Here is a 24,086-nt window from a genome sequence, read left to right as displayed (position 1 = left end):
TATATACAAAGGGAGAGCAAAGGGTTTAATGTAAACATTTTATCATCACTTTATGTACTTTCATTTTTGCTCTTATAAAAATTTAATTTTAATTACCCAAATGCATGTTATCAAAATTACTACTTATAAGCATTTCTTAATTTACTATTTAAACATATTCATTTCAATGTAACCAACCAATGCAGTAACTACCAACATGACGACAATCATATAGTCAAAATAATTTAGAAGATTAAGATTTTCTTTAATAATAAAAATTTGCACGTAAAATTCATTCACCATAAATATCATGCATTTCGTTTTTGTACATACATCGAGTGTGCGTTTATCACTAGTATAAATAAACCAAGAAGATGAAGTATTTTTAGTGAATCGCAAATAGGGTAAGAAAAAAGATCGGGATTAAAAGCAAGAATGGAACAACAATGGAAGTTTTGTTTTAGGCGTTGGTAGCTTAATGTTGCTTTTCTGTTTACTAAAGCACGAGATAATCATAAAAAGTGAGCTTGAATGAGTATTTTAACTTTAACCATTGATTAGTTGGTCGATTGAACCCTTTATCGGCCACTTCACTGTATAAAGGTGGTCATTAATGGTTGAGCATAGACAAGTCAATCGTGCGAACAGATAACTATTTATAGCATATGACCCGATTCAAATGTATTTATCTGGCAGAATTGTAGCTTGTGAAATCCTTGTACAAAATCAATGAACCTTGTCACAAGTACCATGATGACCAATCGCCAATCAATGTTCAATGTTTTAGCGGGCTGCACCCCTTCTTGTTGAACGGTGAAAATCAATTTCAAAGTGGTATTGTGAGGTGGCAAACAGATGTTCGGGAAATGGTACTTGGAAAGTATCAATTATCTTCCAATTATCTATAGGCACCATATCTAACACAAAAGAAAAGTCAAAAATAGGCGAAAGAAGAAATCAACTATTTTGAGCTCTAGTAATTAAAAAAGATGATATAGTATTGCCTATCCTACTACGAATTTCAATCAATCAAAAGAAAGGTAAAGGAGTTTTTGTTTAAATGGGATAGTTGATAAAGCAAATGCATGTATGGCATAGTGGGTTTTCCGACAAAAGCACTTAGTAAAAGCTTAACAAGTATGTAAATATTACAAAACCAAATTACTTTGCACTTGGTATTTTTTTTTTTCACGATCTGTCTAATGGATAGGGCACCCGTTAAACTATATTTCAAGTGGTATATTTTTGAAAATATAAAATTAATTAGGAAAAGTAAATGAATATAAGGGAGGGTCAGCAAGATTAAATAGGATAAGTATATAAATGTAAAAAAAAAATAATAATAATTGTTAGTATGTGTATGTTAGGTGTGTTAACGAGCGTTCTAAAGGTACCCATTAAAAAAATCTTTTTTTTTAATACTCCATTTGAAGTTCATCCAAATACCTACAATTTCCTCAAATTAGGCTATGCTTGAATGTTAATTTCCGCAAGGTTGACTTTTCGGTAAAATAGACATTTACATATGGAATTTGTCACAAATTTGACTTTCTTTTTAACGTTAGTTGGGGTACAATAGTTTTTTCGTGACGAAAAGGTGAAGCCAATGTGCATATGCATATTGGTACTGATTCAGGAAATCTAAAGACAAGAATAGATATGTTTAAGGTGATTTTTTGGTAAATTACTAGTTTATTACTTAGAGTCACTTGTAAAGTTTGATGTAGTAGACACAGGTATTCAAAAAAATCCTTAAAATTGTCTAGATAGATGTTCCTTTTTAATTGTACATGTCAACATTCTATATAAAGTGGTTTTCATTTCTGAAAACCTAATTAGGAAGATAATAGATGCGAGTACCGTTTTCTTAAGACAAGTTGGTATATAGTGTATGAGTTTCCCACACATAATTTGTTGAAAAAAAAAAAGAAAGTCAAAACAAAACCTATACAGAGCCAAAAAAGTAAAATTAAACTCAATCCACTATGATACGTGTACTGCTCATAACTGTTACTTTCCCCCCTTGCCAACTGTTCTTGCCTAAAACCCAATGTAACAACATAATTTAAAAAAGTCAATTTTGTGGTCCATTTTCTCAAAGCTGCAAAGGCCTGCCTGCATTCTACACACATCTTCTTTTCCACATAAGGCCAAGGAATTTTTCTTTAGAGATAAACGTTGAAGAATTTTGATCACTCCAATGTTTCAGTTTCCCAGAATATGCTGGTGATTGGAACCATAAGCAAAAGGGCATCACTTGCTCTTTACGTCATTGCAGCTTTATTCCTAAGTTCCCAATAAGACAAATTGAATTTGCTGCGTCTGGTCCTATTCTCTTCTGCTGCATGCGGCTTAGGTTTACCCTACCATGATGTTCTCACACGCCTAGACAAACAAGAAATAAACATCGAGCCCCAAACAAAAAGGTGCAGACGCCGATTTCATCACTTTGATTAGTCTTATGCTTTTGTGGGGTTGCCCACAATTTGACGTTCAACAAAACACATACCAAACTTGCTAGCTAGTTTTACCAACCAAACAAAAAAAAGGTATGGGTCAATTCTACTTTAGTACTTATGCAAAGAAGCAAAATTTTAATTATTTATACTCCTTTGGAAAATATACTATGAATTTATTTTGACGCATTTATATATGCACTTATAAAGCTATAATTTGTGCATACTGAGTGTATGTAAGGATATTGCAAAAAATTACCATTTTATCCTAGAAATCGATAAGTTTGCCTGCCATCGTAGTAGGGGAAGAAATTATCAAATGCAAATTAATGGTTGTAGTTCTTGATGCATCATATTTCTGGGATTTTCTTTTGACAAAGAATTGCACAAGTCTATTGAAGTTGAACTATGGAACCCAATAATTCTATGCTTTGCAATTTTTGTTAATAGTTTGGCAAGATAAACATGAGCAAGGTAGTAGGTGACGACGTGATTTCTTCACGTTTTCAAAGAAAGTTAGGCTATAGAAGTGATGAGATGAACTGAGAAGACAACTCATACAATTCACAAATTGGGGTAAATTGCATCATACCCAAAAGAAAAGACAAAGATGAACAAGCTTAAACACAAGAGACAATAACCTAAATGGAAGGTCTCTGGATCCACAGATTCAGTAAGTGCTAAAATGAAACAATATTAAACTGATGAGTAAGGATTCCAAAAGCACCATCCACGTTAAGGAACAGAATTCTGTCACTCAAAACCCTAACATCACCTCTGACCTGCTTCAAGATTCTTCACATGACATTAAAAACTTGAACATGAGCAAACAACTATAGACATAATTAACTAGGACCACATTATTCAATACCCCTACCTTAAAAAACAAAAAGCGATAATTTTTTGTATAGTCTAAGGGGTAAGTAATTTTTTATACTGTCAGATATAGATGCATGTCTCGTGTTTAGGAATAGAACTTCAAATATTACATAAAGAGAAGACATACCTTTATAAAGCTTTTGAAGGAGTTCATGAAATTCCCCCAAGGAACTATTCAATTAGGGTATATGGGAATAAAGCGTGCTCATTTTGTTCACCAAAAACCCAAAAAGATAAAAAAAGAAAGAGCTAAAGAGGGTTCCTCATGCTCCCATCAGTAGGTGAAACTACCGCATGATCTGATCTAGCCTTGAAGGTGAAGGAAAGATCAGATCATGCTGGCAGCTTCAACTACGAGTGGTGCACGAAAAGATCGCAGCATCCTCTTCCATCTTCAAGAGGGTCGAATTTTTCCGGCTTGGTTGGAGACTTGAGAGGCTAGAGGAGGCTGATCATGGGAGAGTATTTATAGGCCAGAGACTTGGGAGGAATTCTATGCCCACTTTGATGCTTTTTGCACTGCCAGTCTTGCTGCTTTTGTCCTTATGTGAAATGCGTCCTACTAGTATTTTAGGCAATTTTACTAAAAAATTGTCTGCAATTTATTGTTCAAGGAAACAAGAGTGTCTCTATTAATGACAAAGTTTATGCAAAAATATTTTGGTTTTATTGGCTAACAAATTCATTTCCAAAATATATATATATATATATATATATCTTACATATATATAAAGACTTAAGATTTCTTCTCCCCCACGTGGCGGTATCAGGGATGACATCTTTTGTTGTGACACTTGAGCGCATAACTTTCCTGCCTGAAAAGTATGCTAAGCAATAGTTCTGATAATTTGTTTCTAAATGTAAATCATTTTTCAACGAAAGAATAGGAATATTGAGCCAAGTACTTAGTCAGAACAATGGAATTTTATTTATTTACACATCTTTCCCACCAAAAATTGCAATACAGAAGACTATGTAAATTCATCATTTGTTTTTGTTCTATGCTGCATTTTGCACTTCCTTGTAAATTTCTGTTCTCAAATGATAGGTGAAATCTGTCTTACAACTTACAAGTATAGCAATTCTTTCCTTCCTTGTGCTGTTACTTAATTTCTGAGTCAAGATGATTTGCGGAGATGCAGATTAGCCAATGAAAATGAAAGCAAGCATAATCATTACAGTTCAATGAGTGAGCATGTGGATATTTTTCTATGACAGTCAATCAAATCAAGAGAAAAACTCAAAAATGTCAATTTTGCACACCCGCTGAAGATTCAACATCATGTGCAAGATAAATATTGAAAACAAACAATATTTTTAGCGAAACTTTTTTTCTCCTAAGAAGTTTTTTTTTTTTTTTGTTTCCTAAGGTTTAATGTGTTTGTATGAATAAGGATTTTTTGCCCTTTTCCTTCCCTGTTTGAAATTTTAGGATTAATCGATGAAGCTGTTCAATCCTAAAATGTATAACTTATATATGCTGTGTCTTGCTTCAATTTAATTTCCTATGTTATAAGGCACACATTCAGCTGCTAATCTAACGGTCAAAATAGTAATTTCTCTTGCCTGTTAATACTTCAATAGATTAATATGTATACTGTTGAATTAAGCGTATAAGCAAATTGCCTCCCCAAGTCCATTTTTCTTTCCAATTCCGTTTCTTCCATCTTCCATTCTTTTTTTTTTTTGGGTAGGTAGCCTAAAGAATAGTTGATTTAAGTATAATTATCTCAAGAATGTCATAAAGAAATGGAATGATAACCCAATGAGAGAACTTTAGTCACGGCAATGATGGTTGTTGATGTGGACGCACATTATTTGAAGATTTTATGCGTGATTTCCTTGTATGAAGATGAAACTTAATGTTGATGTGGGCTACCATGAGAAAGCGATCAATTTACTGTGCGAATTTTCTTAGTATATAACTTTATTTTTCTAAAACATGCAAATTCTGAAATTCCTTTGGAGTTTTATTCAATGACTTTTAAAAAATTTATGTTAGCAAAGAACTTACTTTTAGCATTCTTCTCCTCATTTCTTCCAACTTCTCTCTATTTCTTTTCATCTTCTCAAAAAAGCCTTCCTTCTCGGGAGGGAAACCACCATGGTCTCCCTTTCATGGATATTATTTTATTGTGTTTTTAATAAAATCTCTCCTAAATTTTTTTAAATAAATGTCCTTTCTTTCTCCTAGAGGTTTCTAGTGAGAATTTTCTATTTCTCCTAGAGGTTTCTAATGAGAATTTTTTATTTTTATCCTTATTTTATTGTTTGATCAAATTTACTTCAGATTTGGTCGTCAGACCTGAAATTTTTTGAAATTTTAGGTCTATCTCAACAGTTATCATCATCATTATTGGAGTTTGAAACCATTGCTCAACAGATCTAGCAAGTAGAACATGCACATAAGGAAACTGCAGTGATTTATGTAATTATTAGAAAGCAATTTAAAAATTTCTTATACTTTTTAGATTTGTTCGAAATCATTCATGTTTATTGTATACGTTATTAAATTGCAGATATGTTATTTCAAGTGCATGTTTAACCTGTCATTGGGCCAAATTGTAAATCAAATCATGTTAGACGATTTGCAGCAATCCATTAATAACATTTGCTTTTTATATATAAAAAATTTACTTTTAACGTTCAATTGATCTTATGAAGCATTTGGTGCTTGTTTCTTAATGTGAATTAGCTAAGATTTTGAGCTAAACTTGTTATGCATGATATTTGGTAACTTAAACCTAATTTGTAACAGCCCGTCCCTTAAGAGTACTATTACCAGTTCAATTTGACTCAGTCAATATCAATGGAAAAATGATAAATAATAAGAAAAAATTTTAGGCCTCATGCATGATCTAGCTATAACTAGTGAAAGAGTAGAGTTTTTCGCACCATTAGAGCCCATAATTATTTGCTCCATGTTTTTTTTTTGGTTGAAATTATACAATTTTGAAATATTGAAGTCCAACTGCAATCCTACCTGTAGTTAAAGATGACAATGGGTACCAACCGGGGTTGGGCCAAGTGGTAAGTAACTTGGTTCCGCTTAAGCAGGTCTCGGGTTCGAAACTTTGCGTACGCAGCCACCCTTATTGGGAGACTCACCTACTACAGTCAGGTGTACGACCGGGGTCGACCAACGGATTAGTCAGGGTAACGCCCTGGATAACGTAGCAGGCAACCAAAAAAAAAAAAAAGAGATGACAATGGGTAGGATAAACCTCGATATCCACATGTGTCCAATCTGATGGTTAATTCGATTAGATAACCGATGGATAATCTGCTAGAACTTGATAAGAAAACCTTAAAAACCTACATACATACATACATATATACATACACTCACAATTATGGAATATTAAAGTCAAATTGTAGTTTGCATGTAGCCAAGGTTGAGATCTGACATTCTTAAATTCAAATCTCTATTCTCCTCCTTCTTCCTTAAATCCCATCCTTCTCCTGTTGTGAAATTTTTTTTTAAATGCAGTTCTGCCTTTGTTTTCGTATGACCCTTTTCATTTGCTTTGTTTCTTTCTCATAATTAAACGCACATAAATATATATTTGGGGAGTAGACAGAAGAGAGCTTTGTGACTGAATGAGCAGTGTAGTTGTCTGATATCACTTGTAAGCATCAAGCATTACTAAAAAAAAAAAAGAATTTAAATTTGAAAAGGTAAAAACAAGTAGCAAGGGGACCATCCCTTTAGTTAGAGCAAGAAAAAGGCAGGTGGGAGTTGGAGTGAGGGAGACAGCTTCTATACTTATCAAAGTCATCTCTCTCTTCCTCACACGTAGTAGCATCGAATACATATTTTACATACATAAATGAAACCTTAGTTTGTTAAGTGATGCTATCAACCTCTCTTTTTTTTTTTAATAATTTATAGGGGCGGCCATTTGTAAAAACGATGCAACGTTTGCTTTCTTGATTGGTGAAGATTTGACATCAAATGGAAGTATCCACTAAACAGCCACAAATAAGTTAACATTTGGAACACATTAGCCTGTAAAGTTCTCAATCTGACTCTAGCAGTATGCAACATATATATACTTTGGAAAAAGCATACATCTTTTAATAACCTTTGTTTTTTCCTTACCTACTCGTTTCCACCAAATGGGCTGTCAGAGGAATCCATTGGAGGCATATAAATATCACAAAAAAAAAAGGTAAAGAAAGTGAGGGGGATTGGGAAAATTTCTATTGGTTAATTAACTAAAAGCAGAGGGCCTATTAACAGAGACAGATATGCTCCAACTTTAGTGATCAGTAAGTACTATCATGTCATCCAGAATTGTTGCATGCTTCTTGAATCAAGATACACAGACAGATATTATTTACGATTCCGTTGGTTGGACTTAGAGAGTAAAAAAATTAAAGTAACAGTAAGTATTGAAACTTTCTTTTTTATTTTTTAGAGTAATAAAAGTAGAATAAGATTGTAAAAAAAAATAGTAAATCTTATATACACTGACAGTGCATACACTATTACGGTTGGATGCATGATATGTGAGCAAAATTTGAATTTTAAATTTAAATTCACATGAGTTATTATGCATCCAATTATAATTATGTATACACTGTCAGTATATAATAAATTAATTCAAACAAAAAGAAAACGTTAATTACACTCCCTAGTGTAAGCCATATCAATTGAGATCTCAACTTGGGATGGGTTTTAATTAATTGAGATCTCTAAAGAGAAATCACGGGCCGGCTATCTCTGTTGCAGGTCAAGAACTGTGGCTGCAGATCAAGACTGCTGGTGCTGGTGATTGGTGGTGCCTATGAATGACATGGAGCAGAAGAAGTGCTAATCAAAAAATGTACAAAAGCAATAATTGGGTTCAATTGGGTTATTGGGTGTTATCCACATGTACCCATTCGTTTGATGGGTTGAAATGGACAAACTCAATTAGACCTAGCTTAAAAATGTTAGCTCGTATGGATTAGAGGTAGTGGTGTATGTGAAAAATAACTAGTGTAGAATGGTTCCTTTGGATTAGATATTTTTCAACATATTTTTGGAGTGTTTGTAAAATGGGATAATTTCAGAAACCTTCCTTGAGGTTTCTCATAATATCACTCAACTTTCTTGAAATTTTTAAAATCTCACTTTTCTCTCTTATCAGTTTGACAAGACTAAATATTCCTATCAAATGTCACAAATTGACAAAATATTCCTAAATATTTTAAAGGGAAAATCGTTCAAAACGTCCATCACATTTTGTAAAACGATTTTTTTCGTCATTTACTTTTAAAAGTGTAATTTTACGTCCCTTATAAATTCATATTGATCAAGTTTGGTCCTAATTTAGATTTTCGACTAGTTTTTTGCCGAAATCCACCACGTGCAAGTCATTTTTTAGGGGCAAAATTGTCAAATCAAATTTCACATAATTCAATTTTTTCTTCCCTCACATTTCTCAAAATGAATTTTTTCATCTCTTATTGATCATGTGTACGAATAGTTTCCTTTTTTTTTTAAACCCATGTATATATCTATTTGATTTCACCTGAACAATACAAATAACATGTAATATATCTGTATTTGCTTTCATCTTTAACTACAATTAGTTTATTCAGGTGAAATTAAATAGAAATATATTGCATGCTATTTATATTGTTCAGGTGAAATCAAATAGACATATACATGAGTTTTCAAAAATAAGAAAAGACTATCATACGTATGATCAATGAGGGATCAAAATTTTCATTTTGCAAAATGTCAGGGATGAAATAATTTATTTTGTGAAATGTGAGGGACGAAAAAATTCATTTTGTAAAATGTGAGGGACTATGGATCAGATTATATGAAATGTGTTTGACAATTTTACCCCTAAAAATGATCATGTGTAAGGCACGTGGTGGATTCCGACAAAAAACTAGTCAAAAACCTAAATAGGGACTAAATTTGACTAATTTGAATTTGTAAGGGACGTAAAATTACACTTTTAAAAGTAAGGGATGAAAAAAGTTATTTTACAAAATGTGAAAGATGTTTTGAACAATTTTTCCTATTTTACACCAAAATATTTAGATTAAAAAATAAATTAATATATAATAATGATCCATATTTCTTAATATCGAGGCTATGGTAGGACAGCTAAAAAAGTGGTTAAATTAAATCTAGTCAATATCAACCACTTAGAAGGATTTTGGTGAATAATTGACACTTTGAAAAATTTTGAGGACAATTATAAGGAACTAAGGAAGTCAATAGATTTTTTAGGAAATATATTTTAATACATGATATAGTTTAAGTTGTATTGAAAACTAAAATAATCTCTTCATACGTGTGTATTTTTCAAGGTGCAAAATTTACTTTTGTTCCAATACAACAAAAATAAATAGTTCAAGTCAAGAAATTTACACATTATAAAAATTTAACCTTATTTTATTTTTTATTTTTGTTGTAAACTTCATAAGTAAGATAACACAAGGGTAGTATTGAAATAAAAGTTTTATCTTTTTTGTATTTCCTTCAAAGGGATTAAAATATTTCAAAAAATGTCAATTCAAGAGAGATAAGTGAGATTTTTGAAAATCTCAAAAAAGTCAAGTGATATTATGAAAAACCTCAAAGGAGGTTTTTTGAAATTATCGCTTTTAAAACTTAAAATTTTCTTGGGATAGTATTAAAAATCTAAAAAGGGTTAAATGCAAAAAACCCCCACAAATTATATACCGAGTTGCAGTTTACCCCCTAAACTATAATAATAGGCATTTTGCCCCCTTGAATGATATGTTTGGACAAATCTACCCCTTTTATTTTAAGCATTGTTATTTTTCTTTTTTCCCTATCATTTTCTTTTTAAATTCTTCCTTTTTTTCTTTAAACATTGTTTAAATAAGTAGACTAGATTAGTCAAAATTTGTTTATTTCTTAATTTCGTATGTCAATATTTTATAAAAAAAATTCTATGGAATACAAGATTTTTTTTCCAAATGTTGAAGTCAATGTCATTTAAGAAATTGAACTTTTCAAATATATAATAACAAAATAGAGAAATTGATTAACCAATTATTAGTAGTATCAATAACAAAAAAGATGAACTACTATTGTTGTTTATTCTTATTTTTTATTTCACTACAAATAACAATTGCTAACTTTTCTTTTTTATGTGATATATAATATGTTACTTTTATTATAAGTAGTTGAGTAACTGTGAATTCTTAATTAGTTTATAGGTACTTAAATTGTTGAATTAGTAAATTAATACACTTTACAATATAAGCTACATATATTTTGAAATAACAAAGAGTTTATGACAAATTATTAAGAATGAATTTAACAAATAAACAAATTTAAAAGCAGTTTAAAAAATTTTAAAATTTTTTATGTAAGTCTTTTCACATCGGAGAGAGATGTTGGCTAGTTCCAAGAGAGAAAGAGGGCAAAAGAAAATAAAAGGAAAAAAAGAAAAGAGCTAATAGAGAAAAAAAAAAAGGAAAGGATTTAAGAGATAGTAGGGGTAGTATTGTCCAAACATATCATTCAAGGGGGCAAAATGCCTATTATTATAGTTTAGGGGGTAAACTGCAATTGGGTATATAGTTTGTGGGGTTTTTTGCATTTAACCCATCTAAAAAATTTCAACATCCACCACTACTCACCACTACCTCTCCCCTCCTCCACCACTACACTAGCCTCTCTCTCCTTTCCTCCCTTCTCATCCCCTCTTCTTTCTCCTCTTCCTCTCTCTCTTTCCTCCCTCCCCTCCCTTCTCCTTTTTTGGCCATTGCAACCAAAGAGAGGAAGGGACGAAAGAGGGGAAGCAAAAGAGGGAGAAGAAGAGGGAGGGAGAGAGAGAGAGAGAAAAAAAAACAGAGGAGGGTGGTGACTGGCAATGGTGGTGGGTGATAATGGTGTGTGGAAGAAGAAAGAAATTTAAAATTTACTTTTATTTTTATTTTTATTTTTTAATGTATTTAAGTGTGTGTTTTTTGAATTGTTTTTGGGATTTATTACTGTAACTTCCACAAATAAAAATAGTTTGTGGGAAATAGAGTCAATCCAAGCAGACTAGTAATTAGTTACTCAAACCCTAGTAGTAACGGGTGGATTTGGATGATTCAGAACATATGAGTCATAATTGACATATCTAGTTTTAGGAAATATGAAATAGGGGTGCATTCGAATTAAGTTGAATTCGAACTCGAGCTGAGGTAAAATAATTGAATTCGACCTCAAGTTAGAGCTCTTCGTTTTACCTTACTGTGTTTGAATTCAAATTCGAGTTTATTAAATCTAATTGAGTCTAATTAAACTCAATCGAGCATATTTGAGTCTTAATACAGCTCAACTAATAAAAATTAATATTTTACATATAATTTTAAATAAAGGATATAATTAGCATTTCACAATTATATATATATACACACACATATCTTGATTAGGCTCATCAAATTTTCGAGTACAAGAATTCAAAATTCGAACTCGACTCGTGAGTTTAAACAAATAGCTCGAACTCGAGCAAAAGCGAGCTCGATTCAAGCTATTGACCGACTAGTTTACAAATTCAAATCGTGCCACTTCATTCAATATCACCCGTAATGTGAAACAATAATATATGTAGTTTAAAAGTTTTGGCAAAAACTTGGATAGGCCTGACATACCGCTCTACTTGTAGACACTGACAAAGTGACCCAAATTTTGCCACATCATCATTGTGCATTAAATGATTAGAAATTAGAATTTGCTCTTTGATGGGAGCGGGGAAAATGACCAAGATGGGAGCCGGGAAATGACCAAGGATGTACAAGCATTGAAGCAACATCCTCCAGTCTTCATACTTCATTTACTGTGACTCCGTCGCCATCATATCCCCGCCTACACTTCAACTTATTGCCTATTTGCCTTGCGGAAAAAAATATTCTTCTCAATTCATACAAATTATTTTTACTACTATATCTTAAATCCACTCTTTACTCTTGCCACCCAAAAATTGAAATAAAAAAAGAAGCCGTGATTTTTTCCTTGAACTTACAACTTAATTTCTCTGCCATAGTCACAAAACCTTAAAAGGAAAAATCATGACAGGAGTGGGGGGTTGGGACTAGTTCCAAAGAGGCAGTGATCCAATGCCCTTAAAACCAATCACGGTTGCTTGCCATTGTGGCTACTGGCTATCCACGCTGCTTTGCGAACATTGCAATACCTGGCCCTAGATCCTTTGTCGGAAGCATTTTTACTAAGGGGCGAGATCTGGATTGTTGATTGTAGGAGAAGGGGGAGTCCTTCCTCTACTTGGACTGATGCTGATGGAAGCTTGTTGCCTTAAAAAAGAGACGAAAATCTTTAGCATCAGAATTGTTTTGGAATGATGAAGGGAGAGTTCTTCCCGCTCTTGGACTGATGAAGTCGTTTTGTTTTAGAATTGTGTTTGAGTTGGGCGAAATGACGTGGCAAATTCTGAACAATTCTGTATACAGCTCAAGTTTTTGTCTAAAAGCAAAGGGACCATGTCAATGTTAAAATCACAAAAAGAGCAATTGAAAAAAAAAATCACCATCTTGTCCGTGACCCCCAATAGTCACATATTATAAAAAAAGGTTAGTTACATTTTTCTCCATTGAGATATGACCAAATTATGAGTCAAACCCTCAGGTTTGACAAAATTACAGAGACACTCTTGAAAACCATAAGCTTGCAACCATTACACCCCTTAGTGATTATTTTGCATGACTTTAAGGGTGCTTATTTACTTAGTTTTGGAATACTTTTAGGCTTTTAAGGATGAAATTTCCTCTTTTAAACTACACTTTTTTTGATAAACTCCATTTTATAATCAAAACTTTCATTTGAAAATTTATGTGCAAAACTTGTTGCATTGGTAGGTTTTGGTGATTATGGATCAATTCGGATGAAGGAGAAATCAAGTGAAACATTTGGAGCAATTCAAGGATGGATTGGAAAGGATTAAATTAACAAGAGCAATTTTCTGAGCAAGAAATGCGACCTAGTTATACTAGGGTGGTCACAGTGCATATCTTGTTTGAGCTAGAATAGAAAATGACTTAAAAAAAATACAGGGGAGGAGTTATGCGAGGGGGTTACGCAGCATACCCAGCATAACTTAATGGTGGCTGTGCAAGTCAATCTTAGCCTTTTCTAGAGCTACAACAGCTCATTTCTAGCAAGAATTTTAGCTATAACTGTTCAAGAAATCCTAAAATGTGAAAGAAGTTTTATTTCGTCTCAAATGGAGACCCTTTGATCATTCTAACATCTATATATTTTAAGATCAAAAGGAGAGAAAGGAGATAGCTTACGGAGTAGAAATAATAGTAGTAGAGAAAAATTGAGGTGTTGTTAGTAGAAAGAAATTGCTTTTGGATTAGAACTTGAAGAACAAGTGAAAAAGTGAAGATTAATAAGATTCTTCTACTTTTTCTCTTTACTTCCTTGTTTTTGTTCATATTTTCTTATAAGAGTTTCATGAGCTTTGATATGTGTGATTTTATGTATAGTTAAACTTCTTATATCCTAGGGTAGAAATGAACTTGTAGATTCTTGATATATGATAACTTGAGTTGATTTTTGACTATCTTTTGAACTTTTTTTTTTTTAGGCAAAGATACTTTATTTTCCAAAAGTCAGGACCGATTACATGAAGAAGACCAAAAGAAAAACCAGAGGCTAACGCGTAGGGCTATCACTCCCGTACACGCTGAACCCGAACATTCGAGAATTCCCTACTATCCAGTAGAACTGTTGCCCTTACTTTCCCTGGGAGGCTGGCAAAGGAGACTATCTTTTGAACTTGTTAGTTCATGTATTTACATGCCACATTGTAGTTGTTTGATCATCAACTATAATTCATCCAACCATGTGTTTGGTGTATTAACTTGCCTGACATGTATAGTTCAAAATATATAAACTCTACATTACATCTTCACGTTAGTAGGAGATAGATTTAGTTGGAATAAAGGTTGTAATTTCATTGAGTTTCATGAACTTGTACTAGATTAATTTATCGTGCAAATAGATAGAAGCTTGATATAAGTATATTTGTTTAGTTTCGAAAGCATTATACAAATGGATTAGGAATTTACTTCCTAACAAGTCACATATGTCAATGACCTAATCAACTAAGTTATTCATTTACCTTGAGCTACAAGGGATTCACAAACCGTAGAAATTCTTTCTACTAATTTAGACCTTACTATTTTACCACTTTAATTAGTGTTAATGCGCAAATTAGGCAGTTTATTTGTTAATATTTTCCCCTTTATTTTGACCAAATGTTGTGATAATTTGCTAGATTCTACTTATATTTGAATTTTTGTGTGATTTCTAGGATCTTCAAGTCAATTGAGGCAGAAAAGGAGAAATTGAAGCCTAATTGAGGAAATTCCATTAAGAAAATCTTGATACAAGTTTCTTAGTTGATACTTGAAAACCGCTACATCAGGGATGATGGGGTGTTGATGATTGTTACTGCATCAAGTTAGCAAGCGTTTTGGGCTTTTGCTTTTGGTTAGTTTACAGCAAAGAACAGTACAACTGATGCAGTAGAAAGCCCGCATCCCATTGAGCTTCAATTGCACACGAGGCCCATTTTTGGAAAAAAAAAAGAAAGAAATGCTAAAGAAGCCCTGGGGGGACGCTAGGTAAAAACAAGACCTCTGGTTCAACTGAAGAGGATTAGAAAAAAGAAAAAGGAGAAAACGGCAGGGGAGAAGACTCTGAAAATCAACGCAGGCCATTCTGTTCCGTTCCGTTTTTCCTTCCTTTTCCCAATTTATTTTCCTTTTTCAATTAAGAACTCGAGTAGTACTTTTGGCTGCAATTCAACTATGAGGAGTGGCTAATTTCTTCATCTAGTCAGAGGTAAAATCGAAGCTTTGGTTCGACAAAACTGTGAGATCGAATTGATTTGCCTACGTTCTTTAATTTGCAAGTATTTATATATTTCCTGTTCACTTATGCATATGATTATTTCTTGCAATTAAATACTTGATCACTGTTTAATTGTGTGAGTAATTAACAGCCATCTAAGAGTGCTCAATCCGTAATTGTTGGGTAATTTTAGTGCATGTGGCAAGTGACATGATTCAATTGTAGTAGAAACTTTTGAATTGTTATTGCGGAAATATATGATATAGCCTAAATAAACCGAGCGTGTGTGTTTGTTGGTTATAATTGGTGGCCAGTCTAATGATTAATGCTGTCAATAGGTTAAATCCTAAGAGCGTGTTTAGGACTGCTTAATTGGCTAGGGCAATAACCACAGAGTTTGTTGTGGTTATCGAATCAAGAAGGTTAGGCAGGTTGTCAGAGCTTGTTGACAACCATAACCAGTTTATTTGTAAATGAAAGATTTTATCTCTGCATCTGTGATCAATGATTCGAACCATTAGTGGAGATTATACCTTTGACTAGAGATTTTCCTTCCGTTAATTTACTTTATATTTATTGTTATTTATTTTATCTGCGATTGTCTTATTTTTAATTTGAGCAATTAAATTAGGTAGTTTCATATCAATCCCCCCATTTTTATTTAATGTTACATTCATTCAAAATAAATTCCCAAGTCCCTGTGGATTCGACCCTACTCATTGCTATATTCGAATTTTATCTTTCACGTAATTAAGATACTTTGGTATATCGGATCAAGCAAACTCTGGCACCAGGGTGAAGCTAGTAACCCATTGCACAACCTAAGTCCCTGCTTCAGTACCATAGTGGACTTAATTCGTGACTTAAGAGTAGGAATTTTATTTTTGCTGGTTTGACACCCACCAAATTTTGGCGCCGTTGTCGGGGACTTGGTGTCAAAATATTATTTTCTTTGTTTATTTTTTATTTTTATTTTTATTTTTATTGTTACTGGTTTTTGCCTAGATCTTCTCGTACAGGTGAACTGCAATATAATCCTGAGATAGAAAAGACTGCTCGTGCATTGAGAAAAGCAACAAGAGAACGAGCAGAGGCATCCTCCTCATCTACTGGACATAATTCAGTAGTAGATTTTGTGGATTCATTTAGTGAGATGGAAGAGATAAATAGCACCATGGCTAATGAACGGACATTGAGAGAATTGGCTGCACCAGATTTAAATCAACAGCCTCTATGCATTACTTATCTTACATTAGAGGTTGCATTTGAGTTAAAATCTGGACTAATCCATTTACTTCCTTCTTTTCATGGCTTACCAGGTGAAGATCCCCAAAAGCATCTCAAAGAATTCCATATGATTTGCTGGACAATGAAACCCCAGGGAGTTACAGAGGAGCAAATTAAATTAAAAGCCTTTCATTTTCCTTAGCCGATAAAGCTAAGGATTGGCTCTATTATCTGCCCTCTGGGTCAATATCCACATGGACAGACATGAAGAAGCATTTCCTAGAAAAATTCTTTCCTGCATCCCGAGCTGCAAGCATTAGGAAAGACATATGTGAAATTCGATAATTCAATGGAGAGACTCTACATGAATATTGGGAAAGATTCAAGCAACTATGTGCTAGTTGTCCTCATCATCAAATTTCTGACCAACTTCTCATCTAGTATTTTTATGAGAGTCTGTCCCAAACTGACAGAAGAATTATTGATGCTGCCAGTGGGGGCTCCTTAGTGAATAAAACACCCACGGAGGCAAGAAGTTTGATATCGAGTATGGCTGCAAATGCTCAACAATTTGGAGACTGGCAGGATAACACAACTCGTAGAGTCAATGAGGTAAGTAATTCTTCAATAGAGCAAAGATTAGATTGTCTAACTTCTTTGGTTGAAAAGTTAGCTATAGGACAAATGTAGCAATTGAAAACATGTGGACTCTGCTATGGTTCGAGTCATCCAACAGATATGTGCCCCACACTCCAAGATGATTTGACTGAGCAGGCTAATGTAGTTGGATTTTCGGGACCACCTCAGAGGCGGTATGATCCCTATGCAAACACCTATAATCCAGGATGGAGGGATCATCCTAATTTTAGTTATGCAGCAAGGCCACCAGGATTTTCACAACAGCCACAATATCAACCTAGACCTCAACTTTCACAGCAACAACCTGCTCCTAAATCAGGTATGTCACTTGAGGATATTGTGAAATCTTTGGCTACTAACACTCAACAATTTCAACAGGAGACGAAAACTAGCATTCATAATTTGGAGAATCAAATGAGCCAGTTAGCTTCCACAGTCAATAGATTGGAGTCCCAATTATCTGGAAAGCTACCCTCACAGACAATTGTCAACCCCAAGCAAAATGCCAGTGCCATCACATTAAGAAGTGGCAAAGAGTTGCCTGAGCCGAGCAAGAGAATTTCTGAACAAGCAATCGAGGAAGAGCTCGAAAAAGAGGGGAATGTGTCTCAACCTAGGGCCTTGGAACAACCAGATTTTGGAGAAAAATCAACACAAGTGGTTACACCTCCGCCTCCATTTCCTAGTCGACTGGCAAAGTCCAAAAAGCAAGAGCAAGAACAGGAGATTTTGGACACTTTTCGAAAAGTTGAGGTAAATATCCCTCTTTTAGATGCAATTAAGCAAATTGCTAAATATGCTAAATTTTTTAAGGAGTTATGCATTGGTAAGAAAAAGTTGAAAGGAAACGAGAAAGTGCATATGGGAGAAAATGTCTCGGCAGTTCTGCAGAAAAAATTGCCTCCTAAATGCAAGGACCCGGGTATGTTTACTGTCCCTTACAAAATAGGCAATATTAAAATTGAAAAAGCTATGTTGGATTTGGGTGCTTCGATAAATGTTATGCCTCGTTCTATTTATAATTTGATGAACGTTGGACCTTTAAAAGAGACGGGCGAAATAATTCAACTGGCTGATCGATCAAATGCCTATCCTGATGGAGTTTTGGAGGATATTTTAGTGCAAATTGATAATTTGATTTTTCCTGCAGATTTTTATGTGCTTGATATGGAGGATGATAATTCTAATTCATCTCCAATACTGTTAGGGAGACCATTTTTGAAAACTGCTAGAACAAAAATTGATGTTTTCACTGGCACATTGACTATGGAATTTGATGGTGATATTATTAAATTTAGTATTTATGATGCCATGAAATATCCTGGTGAATCTCATTCAGTTTTTGTTATAGATGTAATTGATTCTTTGGCGCAGCAAAATTTTGAATTTAATAATGATGATGCGTTGAAGGTTGCTATTTCTACTGGTCTCTGTCAGGAAAATTTGCAAAAGATAAAAGGGAAGTTTGTTTTTCCTTTTGAATTGCAGGAAGTTATTTTTGAATTGAATTCTCTTTGTCCAGAATTTTTCAATGTGTCTTACTTGGAATTACCTTTGTCTCATTCACAACTTTTGCCATATATTGTGCAAGCCCCGAAGGTGGAATTAAAGCAGTTACCGGATAATTTAAAGTATGCATTCTTGGGAGATGGAGATACACTCCCAGTAATAATTTCCAGTAAATTGACTGCTTTAGAGGAAGAAAAACTAATTCGGGTGTTGAAGGACCACAAGGAGGCAATAGGATGGACAGTGGCTGATATAAAAGGATTAAGTCCAGCCACTTGCATGCATCGCATCTTGTTAGAAGATGGTGCTAAACCTTCGAGAGAGGCTCAAAAGAGATTGAACCCACCAATGATGGAGGTAGTGAAGAAAGAAGTTTTAAAACTTCTTAACACAGGTATAATCTATCCCATTTCGGATAGTAAGTGGGTAAGTCCTGTTCAAGTAGTTCCTAAAAAGACAGGAATTACTGTTATTGAAAATCCTAAAGGTGAGTTAGTGCCCACTCGAGTTCAAAATGAGTGGAGAGTTTGTACCGATTTTAGAAAATTAAATGCATTAACTCGTAAAGATCATTTTTCATTGCCTTTTATTGATCAGATGTTGGAAAGGTTGGCAGGAAAATCTCATTATTGCTGTCTTGATGGTTTTTCAGGTTTTCTACAAATTCCAGTGGCGCCTGAAGATCAAGAGAAAACCACATTTACTTGCCCTTTTGGTACATTTGCCTATAGATGAATGCCTTTTGGTCTTTGTAATGCGCCTGCTACATTCCAAAGGTATATGGTTAGTATATTTTTTGATTATGTGGAGAATATCATAGAAGTGTTTATGGATGATTTTACTGTCTATGGTAATTCTTTTGATGAATGTTTAATTAACCTCACAAAAATTCTTAAAAGGTGCATTGAGACTAATCTTGTCTTAAATTATGAGAAATGCCATTTTATGGTAGACCAAGGCATAATTTTAGGCCATGTGGTATCTGCTAAAGGAATTGATGTAGATAAGGCTAAGGTAGAAATTATCAAATATTTACCTTACCCCGCAAGTGTGCAGGAAGTTCGCTCTTTTCTTGGCCATGCAGGTTTTTATAGGCGTTTCATCAAAGATTTTTCAAAGATATCCCATCCTCTATGCAAATTACTTCAAAAGGATGTGTTATTTCATTTTGATGATAATTGCAAGAGTGCATTTGACACGCTCAAGGGATCATTGACTTCAGCACCAGTGGTTCGACCACCAAACTGAAGTCTTCCTTTCGAGATAATGTGTGATGCCAGCAATTTTGCTGTTGGTGCAGTACTCGGCCAGAAAGAGGGCAGAGCTTCTTATGTCATTTATTATGCCTCGAGGATCTTGGATGGTGCCCAATGCAATTATTCGACTACGAAAAAGGAGCTTTTACTATTGTTTTTGCTTTAGAAAAATTCCGTTCTTATTTACTTGGCACTAAAGTCATTATTTATTCTGACCATGCAGCTTTGAAATATTTGCTCAACAAGAAAGAGGCCAAACCACGACTTATAAGGTGGATTCTCCTACTCCAAGAATTTGATCTGGAAATTAAAGACAAAAGGGGTGCTGAAAATATGGTTGCTGATCACCTCAGTCGTTTGATCAATAGTGAAGGACCTGCTCCCTTGAAGGATAATTTTCCAGATGAGCATCTTTTTGTAGTTCAAAAGACAACTCCCTGGTATGCTGATTTAGTGAATTATCTTGTTACTAGAACGCTACCTAATGATTTGTCTAGAGTTCAAAAGAAAAAAATTAAAAGTAATGTAAAATATTATGTGTGGGATGAACCATACTTGTGAAAATATTGTTCTGACCAAATTATTCGCAGGTGTGTGTCTGAAGAAGATGTTCCATCAATTTTATCCTTTTGTCACTCATTTGCGTGTGGTGGACATTTTGGCCCTAAGCGAACTGCAAGAAAGGTTTTAGAGTGTGGTTTATTTTGGCCAACTTTGTTTAGTGATGCATACTTATTTTGTAAATCATGTGCAAATTGTCAAAAGACAGGTAATTTAAACCATAGAGATCAAATGCCTCTTACTCCTATACTGATTTGTGAAATTTTCGATGTATGGGGTATAGATTTTATGGGTCAATTTCCTTTCTCTTTTGGTAATATGTATATATTACTTGCAGTTGATTATGTCTCAAAGTGGATAGAGGCTAAGGCAACTAGAACTGATAATGCTAAGATTGTAGTTGATTTTATTAAATCTCATATTTTTGTCAGGTATGGCACGCCAGGAGCGATTATCAGTGACCGAGGGACACACTTCTGCAATCGAGTAATGGAAGTAATGGAAGCATTGTTGAAAAAATATGGTGTCACTCACCGGGTTTCTACATCCTATCATCCAGACTAGTGGTCAAGCAGAAATCTCCAATAAAGAAATCAAGTCGATACTTGAAAAGACGGTGAATCCCAATAGAAAGGATTGGAGTTTGCGCTTAGATGATGCCCTTTGGGCTTACCGTACAGCTTTTAAGACCCCCATAGGTATGTCTCCTTACCGATTAATTTTTGGTAAACCTTGTCATCTACCTGTGGAATTGGAACATAGGGCATATTGGGCAGTTAAAAATTACAATATGTGGATGGATGAAGCTGGAGAACACAGGAAGTTGCAATTGCAAGAGTTGGAGGAAATCCGAAATGATGCATATGAGAGTTCTATCATTTATAAGGGAAAGACAAAAGCATTTCATGATAAAGCAATTTCGAGGAAAATTTTTTGTATTGGTCAAAAAATACTTCTTTTTCACTCTAGACTTAAACTTTTTCCTGGTAAATTGCGTTCTCGTTGGATTGGACCTTTTATTGTGACTAATGTGTTTCCTCATGGTGCAGTAGAAATTCAAAGTCTTCACACTGACAAGATTTTTAAGGTTACTGGTCATCGTCTCGAACCTTTTTATGAAGGATTTGAAATTAATAATGTTGAGGATGTGACCCTTGCAGTGCCTGAACTCTCTGATTGAAACATTATTTTGTCTAGCCAAAGACATTAAAGAAAGGCGCTGCGTGGGAGGCAACCCAAGAGTTATTGGGTCCGTTTGGATTAGCTGTTTTTGGGGTTGTTTTTCAAAAACAGCACTGTAGCATTTCTTTTTTCAAATACAAGTCCGTTTGGATTAGTTGTTTTTCAAAAATTATATGAAAAACTTTTACTGTAGATGTTTTTTAGATTATTTTTAGAGGTATTATTAAAACATATTTTTGAGTATTTTTATAATTTATAATTTTATATTTATATACATTTATGCATTTCTAATACATTTATAAATATTTATAAATAAATATATTTATATATTTATATAAAAATATATAAATGCATTATATTATATATAATACATAATATAAATATATTTATAAATGTATAAATTATAAATGAATATTATATAAATGTTTATTATAATTTAAAATTTAAAATTTTTATATTTTTATATTTATATACATTTATGCATTTATAATATATTTATAATATATTTATAAATAAATATATAAATGTATTATATTATATAAAATACATAATATAAATATATTTATAAATGTATAACTGTATATTATTATAAATGTATAAATTATAAATAAATATCATATAAATATATAATTTATAATTTATAATTTTTATATTTTCATATTTTTATATTTAAATACATTTATGCATTTATAATACATTTATAAATATTTATAAATAAATATATTTATATATATAAATATATAAATGTATTATATTATATATAATACATAATATAATTGTATTTATAATTGTATGTATATTATTATAAATGTATAAATTATAAATGAATATCATATAAATGTATAAATTATAATTTTTAAATTTATATACATTTATGCATTTATAATACATTTATAAATATTTATAAATAAATATATTTATATATTTATATTAATATTTATAAATGTGTTATATTATATATAATAGATAATTTAAATATATTAATAAATATGTATAAATTATAAATGAATATTATATACATGTATAAATTAATATATTATAAATATATATTAATATTATCTATTAATGTATGAATATAATTAATATAAATGTATTAATGTATTAATATTATGTATAAATGTATAATTAATATTATGTATATTAATATAAATGTATAAATGTATTATATTATATATAATACGTAATATAATGTATTTTATAAATATACATAAATATATATATTATGTATAAATGTACATTTATATAAATGTATAATAAATATAATATATATTATGTATATATTAAATATATATAATATATAATATACAATATTTATAGAAATGTATAATTACATATTTATATTATATATAATTTATATAATATATAATATTTATATAAATATATTATAAATGTATACTAAAATATTTTATATAAAATAAAATATTTATAAAATGTATAAATAAATATATAAATATATAATATTACAAATATATAATATATATAGTATACATTAATATTAATATAATTTATATATAATATACATAATTGAAATATACATATTATATATATTAATATCTATTATAAAACAAAATTGCATAAATATATTTATATAAATAAATGTATTTATATAAATATATAATATTTATTTCAATTGATATAATATATAATATTATACGTAATTGGTATAAATATATTTAAATTAATATAATATATATATCCTATATTTAATTGAAATAAACATATTAAATATGTATTTGGAGTTGTTTTTGATATATTGTTTGGATATGTGTTTTTGGAGTTGTTTTTGAAATACACATTTACTGTAGCATTTGGAATGTGAAAAATAGTTTTTCAAAAACAGCCCCAAAAACAAGAATCCAAACGGACCAATTGTTTTTAGTAGTTTGATTGTGTTTGTTGATTTGTTAAAAGTGATTTACGTGATATAATTTCTTTGTGATAGGTAGGATCAAATAAAGCAGCAGCTGTTGGCCCTCGCCGAGATCAGCAGCGAGCCTTCAACCATCAGCAGAATCTCCGAGCAGTCGGTCCTCGTACGGAGCAGAGCCAACAGATGGATCGACGTTTGTCCCGCATGGGTCAGAACATGGCAACTTATTTCGAGCACGTTCGTTTTCAACCTCCTTTTCCACCGAAAACTTTAGTATTTCTTCATGGGAGTATTTCTTTCTTTCTACACTTTATTTTTATTTTTTCCTTGAAGACAAGGCAATGTTTAGGTGTGGGGGAGGGAGATCATGTTGATTTTTAATTTCTAGTTTGGTATTTTTTTCAAAAAAAATGAAAAAGAGAAAAAATTTTGAGTATTTTTGGTCAGTTTTTGAGTTAATTCGTCTAGTTTCTGATTTTTCAAGACTTTTTGAGATTCATATTGATTCAGTCAAGATGCAAGTGTGAATGGTATTCTATTGCTAGTGCAAGTAATGTGTTTTCTTGACTATTGATTCAAATGAAGGGTGTTTAAAAATTTGACATATTTTCATTTTTTTTGGTGAGCTTTTGGGCCTAATGAGCATTACATTTATAATTGCTCTATTTGCTTTGAATGAG

The 24,086-nt window shown here is 32.3% G+C and overlaps 1 protein-coding gene and 1 long non-coding RNA gene across 2 annotated transcripts; one reads left to right on the top strand and one right to left on the bottom strand.

The window, feature by feature from the left end:
• Positions 1–1,841: 1,841 nt before the first annotated feature.
• On the bottom strand, positions 1,842–3,975 carry LOC140037034 (uncharacterized). The gene is made up of 2 exons (XR_011840873.1): positions 3,442–3,975; positions 1,842–3,230 (listed from the first exon to the last, which is right to left on the bottom strand). It is a non-coding gene; the product is annotated as an uncharacterized lncRNA (long non-coding RNA).
• Positions 3,976–19,803: 15,828 nt separating this feature from the next.
• On the top strand, positions 19,804–21,534 carry LOC140036392 (uncharacterized). Its single transcript, XM_072077780.1, has 4 exons — positions 19,804–19,900; positions 20,017–20,233; positions 20,384–20,477; positions 20,914–21,534. Exons 1-4 carry the CDS (start codon positions 19,804–19,806, stop codon positions 21,532–21,534), a joined length of 1,029 nt encoding a protein of 342 aa, XP_071933881.1.
• Positions 21,535–24,086: the final 2,552 nt, after the last annotated feature.

This window comes from Coffea arabica, chromosome 2e (genome assembly GCF_036785885.1).
Source record: "Coffea arabica cultivar ET-39 chromosome 2e, Coffea Arabica ET-39 HiFi, whole genome shotgun sequence".
In the NCBI taxonomy this organism is placed as follows: domain Eukaryota; kingdom Viridiplantae; phylum Streptophyta; class Magnoliopsida; order Gentianales; family Rubiaceae; genus Coffea; species Coffea arabica.
Note: the sequence above shows the minus strand (reverse complement) of the source record. Positions and strands in the feature narration are given on the sequence as shown.